Source organism: Spermophilus citellus, assembly GCF_964194105.1.
Source record: "Spermophilus citellus genome assembly, chromosome: 2".
NCBI classification, from domain to species: Eukaryota; Metazoa; Chordata; class Mammalia; order Rodentia; family Sciuridae; genus Spermophilus; species Spermophilus citellus.
Genome location: NC_138183.1, coordinates 249295946 through 249302315, shown reverse-complemented (window position 1 = coordinate 249302315; position 6370 = coordinate 249295946). Strand labels below are relative to the sequence as shown.

Sequence of the window (6370 nt, the reverse complement as noted above, 5' to 3'; positions counted from 1 at the left end):
TTAAAAATAAAAATAAGGGTGGGATGTAGCATAGTGGTGAAGCACTCCTGGGTCTAATACCCAGTAATTATCTAATTAATAAGCAAATAGATAGGTAATTAGATAGATAAATACATAAATAAATGCAGAAGCACACAAGGAGTTAGGTCAAAGCACACACAAGTTACCATGGGGCAGTCAGCTGTGCCGAACCTGTGGCCAGCCAGGCATTGCTCTCCGTGCCCACCCAGCACCATCTTCAGCTCAAGAGTGGAGGCAGGAGCCCAAGCAGAAGGCACTATGAGTTTCTGAAGCAAGGTTTAAATAGATTTTATTGTTACAAGGGGAACCCCACCAGGCAGGGCCAATATAGTGGTCCCAGATGTCACCATGGAAATACTGAGAAATCATGATTACAGAAGAGGTGACTGGAATTGAACGACATGATCCAGGAGAAGCCAGCCAGGAATGCAGACATGGTCAGGATGGGCTGGCAGGGTTGGTCAGGTCACAGGGCGAGGGAGAGAACAGACCCCTTCACTCCCGCTTCTTGTAGCTTTCCAGGTGTGACAGGACCCAGCCGGCCGGCAGGAGGAAACACAGGAAGCAGGAGGTGAGCCCAATGGTGATATCCTACACAGAGCACAAGAAAAGAAGGACCCCAAGGGTAAAGATCCCCCCAGGCACTCTGAAGTCCCAGCAGTGCTGACAGTGGCCAGCCTCCTCAGGGAGCCAAGACTCAGAGGCAGGTAGGAGATCCAACCTTCCCACATGGTAGAGCAGGTGCTTAGCACAGTAGGGCTCTGGGTTAATCAGGAAGGGAGGGAACCCATGCCTCAGGAAAGAGGACGTCATAGACCCAAGCTACTCTAAGCCTTCATGTAAGGAGTCTATTACAGCTATGGGGACAAAGGACTGGAAAGAGCAGCAGCCTGTGTTAGAACCCAGGGAGTATCTATCACCCAATGATAAGTCAGAGGGGGACAAACATGAGGATTTAAACCTGTTTTCAAGCTGGTTTGCTGGACCTGGGAACTTGGTTAATTCTACAACTGCACCTTCCGTGTCTTAAAACTCCTCCCTTCCAGCGGCTTGGGAGGCTGAGGCAAGAGGATCGAGAGTTCAGTGCTGGCTCTGGTAAAAGCAAGGTGCTAAGCAACTCAGTGAGACCCTGTCTCTAAATAAAATACAAAATAGGGCTGGAGATGTGGCTCAGGGGTTGAGTGTCCCTGAGTTCAATCCCCAATAGCCTCCCCCCGCCAAAAACCCTCCCTTAACCTGGGATGGTGACGCACATCTGTGATCCCAGCTACTAGGGAAGCTGAGCAGGAGGGTCACAAGTTGGAGGCCATGTCTTAAAAAAAAAAAAAAGGGGGGGGGGCCCTGGTGATGTATCTCAGTGGTAGGGAGCCCATGGGTTAAACCCCCAGTATTGTGAACAAGGGGGAAAAAAAAAAAAAACTCTTCCCATCCACCTCTCTAGGACTGTAGGATACTACATTTCTGGAAACCCAAAGACCTGTCAGGGTCTCTGAGATTAAGGATAAGTGACTTATTTTTTTGTCTTCAATGCTAAGGATCAAACCCTGGGGTGTGTACATGCTAGGCAAGTAGGCAACTACCATGCACTGAGCTACATCCCCAGTCTTTTTAATTTTTTAGACAGGATCTTGCTAAATTGTAGAGGCTGGCCTCAAACTTGAAATGGGTGATCCTCCTGACCCAGCCTCCAGAGTAGCTGGGATTACAGGCATACTGTAATATGCTACTATACCAGATACAGCTACTACCATCTTTTCCATAGCAGTTAAGATCAGAATAATTTGGAGTCAGTCTTGAATTCAAATCCCCTCCTTGCCACTTAAAGTGTGACTTCTGACAATTCAACATCCTGCTCCTATGTTTCTGGTACCTCAATCAAGAAATGGAGACAATCATTTATTCTTTTCAGGGTCACTAGAAAGCATGAATGAAACCAGTACAGGAGTTTTAGGGTGCCTAACACACAGCAGACACTCAACAAATGACAGTCCCAGTGACTATCACTGTTTTTGTTTCTGAGGTGCTAGAAATCAACCCAAGGGCCTCACCATGCAAAATACATCCTCTACCACTGAGTTATACCCCCAGTCAAATTTTTTTTCCCTTTTTGAGCAGGGTTTCACTACATTGCCCAATTAATCAACCCTCCTGCTTCAGCCTCTCCGGTAGCTAGGGCTAAACGCATGCCTTGATTATGATTATTTTCTGAGGTGCAGTGCTCTCTGCTTTTCCTAACCCAAGGTCCACAAACCTGGGTTCTGAAGACTTAAATCCAGGTCCAAGTTCTGCTACTATAGCAGATGTACAAAAGCTCCAAACAGGTGGAAGCTGTCATCAAGAGTTAAACGATCCTAGGGGCTGGGGATGTGGCTCAAGCGGTAGCGCACTCGCCTGGCATGCGTGCGGCCCGGGTTCGAGCCTCAGCACCACATACAAACAAAGACGTTGTGTCCACCGAGAACTAAAAAAATAAATATTAAAAAAAAAATTCTCTCTCTCTCCTCTCTCACTCTCTCTTTAAAAAAAAAAAAAAAAACGATCCTACATTTCTGGAAACCCAAAGACCTGCTTGCCTCCCTCCCCAGCAACTAACATTTAATGGCGGTAGCAGCCATACCGCTGACAGTCCTCCCGAACGAATGCATAGTAACAGGCTGAGAGGGCTAAGGAAGTTTGCTCGAAGCTGCACAACGAGTGAGCGACAGGGCTGGGACTGACAGGGTCGGACCCAAGATCCTAGGGCTTTGGGAAAGACTCCATGCTGATGAGCACCCGGGCGGTGTCCCCGCGTTTGCGCCCTTTAGACAGGCCCAACCAGCACAGCAGCTTCTTGCTACGCTGCGGGCTGCGAGGTGCAGGACACTCTCAGGGCCGCCCGGGGTCCCGCGCGCCGGAACCGGCAGGCCCCGAACCCACAGCGGGGCCCGCGGCGCCTCCTGCGCCCTTCCCAGCCCTCTCCTCACCATGGTCCCGAGCTGCTCCCGCGGCGGCTTGGAATGGACCTGAGCGCGCGGCACGAGAAGCCGCCGGGCCGGGCCTGTCAGGCCCCTCAGCAGCAGCGGCGTCAGGACAGACATGACCACACGGATGAGACTACAGACAACCTGCAGCAGGAGTCCAAGGTCAGGAAGTCAAAATGGCTGCGCCAGCAGGAAGTTCCGGAACTGAAAAGGTCTGGAAACGGTGACCCGGAAGTATCTCGGAAGTGACGCGAGGATACACCGCCCTACAGTCACTGGCAGTTTTTGGCGCGTTCCTCGAAATAGCCAATCGATGACGCTCTACCACCGACGGGCGAAGCAGAGGGGCGTTCTTTTGGTTATTCCCCCACTCCGAGAGGGCTATCCCTGTGACATCTTGGGCTACCCAATCACTTAAGCGAGAAGTCTATGCTACATTCTTGACTCCTCCCTCCATTCATACTTCTAAATCTCTCCACTCTCTTCTCCTGTCCGCCATGCCTTCATAATTTTGGCCTGAACTGCTAACTCGAGCTTCGTAACTGAATTCACTTATTCATTTACCCACTCAGTTTCAGTCTCCATGCACTGGCGCCCAATTTCCATTCCTCCTTCCCTCCCATCTTTTCTCTATTCATCTCTATCCCCCTTCCTCTTTCCCTCATTTCCTTCCTTTTACTCTTAGTTCCTTCCTCCTTTCCTTGTTTTCCAAACTTATATTGAAGAACCTCTACACTTTCAGTGGCTCCCCATTGCTTTCTAAACAAGTCCTAATTCCTGGATGTCACTCTCCAACCTCATCCCCCAGTGTTCCTTGTTTGGGGGTTTCCCCTCCACCACTCCAAGCCTTTTGCCTCTTTGCATTTTATGCTCTACCTAGAACATTTTAAAACTCCTATTCTCTGGCCTTCTCTTAATGATAAACTTACTTCATTCAACAAATTTTCATTAGGCCCAAGTGTGCCAGGAAGTGTTCTAGGTACCAGTAGTGAACAAGGTGGACAAGGTCTCATGGCAGAACTGACATTCTGGACGACAGAGAGACAGACAATAAACAATCACTTAAAGAGAAAATATGTAAGCACTGTGGTGAAAATATGATATTTTAGGAAGTGATTTTTGAGGTGGTCCTGCCACAGGCCATCCCAGGCCTGACCCTTCTCTGCACCCAGCAGCAGTCGTGATAGCACTGGCCACAGGATGGGTCTCCATCTCAACACAGGCTTCCACAAGGCAGATTCCTTCTAATATACTGGGCAGTTGCTGTGCTGCCTGCAAGAATGGGAAGGCCACCCACACCCTGGAGCTGCCCCGACACACAGACTGCCAGGAGTCTCTCTCTGCCAAGGGTGAGGCCGAAAGGTTTCAGGATCCCATCTCTGATCCAAGCCAGTCCTATAGGGCCCATAGCTGAAGTCCCCCACCTGTCTCCTACTGAGCTGGCACAGATCAGACATTTGGACAGTGTTCCTGAACCTCAGGTATTCAAATAGGTAGAAGCAAAGCAGGAAAGGGGACGTGGAGCCAGACTTTAACTACTCTCATTCCAACTTCACAACAGTGTCACAAAGAAGCTGTTTCAATTTTTTTTTTTACAAACAAGGAAACAGTCCTGGAGAGATGGGTGACCTACAAAAGATGATGTGGCTACAAGACTGCTGAGCCAGAATTCTAGGGCAGGGCTGTCTGCTCCAAAACCCATTATTTTAACCACCCCACAAGCTGCTGCAAAGAGCAAGTTTCCAAAAGTTCCAATTTTGACATCAATGTCAATAGCATTAAAGGCTGCTGAAAGGGGTGGGGATGAGCTGGCTAGAGACTGGAAAACAGTTCTGAAAGAAACCTCAGTCCCTCAACCCCAGACAATGGACCTGAAGTGCCCTGGAAGGTAAACGGTGCCTAAATTATCTCTAAAGGGATGTGTTCCCAGACTCCAAGCTGGGCCCCTCTTCATCCTTCCCCTACCTAATCTATCCCATCTTTAAAATATTTTTAATGTCCAGCAGGCCCACCCTCAGCTACCTACCCCTGCACTTACCTTGCCTGGGGCCCTGGGGAGAAGCCCCCTAGACAGATGCTTCTAAAGTCCCCTCTCCCACCCCTAGAAGCAAGAGCCCCACTGAGGAAAGGAAGGGGCAAGGACTCTCCTACTGCTTCCTAGGCTTGCCTGGCACTGTGAAACACAGGAATGACTCCCAGATGAGAGCACAGCTAGACAAGGGGCCTAGAAACACTTTAGGAAGGGTTCCTTGGAGAACTGTATTTTTTGAAAAAGAGGAATGTCTTTTCTGTCCCAGGGTTTTCCTTTGGTCCCTGTGATAAGGCTACTTTTAAAGCCCCCATCAGAAAGGAGGCAAGAGAAGCTACTAGTACCAGGACAGGGATTGCACCTAGATCTGTCTATTGAACTAATACCAATGTTTCTGCTCCCTCCCTGTCACCCAGCATTCCACCTTCACTCAAACCATGGACAGGACAGTCCTTTGACAAGACAGCAACAAATCCAGGGCAGTGGTGCCACCTATAAATCCAGCAACTTGGGAGGCTGAGGCAGGAGGATTGCAAGTTCAAAGCCAGCCTCAGTAATAAAACATAGATGGTGTGGTCCACGATGGTCCAATGAAGGAGGTTGGCTCAACAGGGTGAGACAGGCTTCCACAAGGCAGATTCCTTCTAATATACAGGGCAGTTGCTGTGCTACCTGCAAGAACAGGAATGCCACCCACACCCTGGAACTGCCCCCGACACACAGACTGCCAGGAGTCTCTCTCTGCCAAGGGTGAGACCTAAAGGTTTCAGGATCCCATCTCTGATCCAAGGGCACTTGAAGGGTACACTGGGAACAAATCCTAAACTTGGGGATGGGCAGGGAAGCTGGTCCCTAGCCCTCACATCAGCTTCACACTCTGGCTTCCCAGTCCCTGATGGCCACTACATGAACTGAGAAGACACCAGGTGCCCCATCTCAGCTGGCTTCCAGCCTGCAGGCTAAACACAGGCTGGAGGAACACTAGATGCCCCTTACCCCATTCCTCACCCTCTGTTCATGAAAAATCCAATAGCTTCCAGGACCATATCCAAATACAAAGTCTGTAAGGATAGAGGAAAGGCCACAGCCAGTCCTATAAGGCCCACAGCTTAAGTCTATGCTTTCCTCCCCTGCCACCTTCCAGAGCATCTTGCCTGGAGCTGGTAAGAACCTGACCACTGGGCCAGCTTAGACTCTCCCCAGCATGTGAGTGGTGCCAGGCACTGCTTCCTGGGATGAGCCAGAGACAGGGCTGCAGGGTGAGGTGGGCAGAAACAGAGCTGGCTAGTCTCTGGGAGCTCAACCTCAGGCTCTTACTGAAGGCAGCTGAGGCCTCTCCACGTGCCTGTGGGGGAACAAC

The 6370-nt window shown here is 50.0% G+C and overlaps 1 protein-coding gene across 1 annotated transcript; it reads right to left on the bottom strand.

The window, feature by feature from the left end:
- Positions 1-293: 293 nt before the first annotated feature.
- On the bottom strand, positions 294-3180 carry COX8A (cytochrome c oxidase subunit 8A). Its single transcript, XM_081263301.1, has 2 exons — positions 2985-3180; positions 294-612 (listed from the first exon to the last, which is right to left on the bottom strand). Exons 1-2 carry the CDS (start codon positions 3096-3098, stop codon positions 517-519), a joined length of 210 nt encoding a protein of 69 aa, XP_081119427.1. The 5' UTR covers positions 3099-3180; the 3' UTR covers positions 294-516.
- Between the last annotated feature and the right edge of the window lie 3190 nt (positions 3181-6370).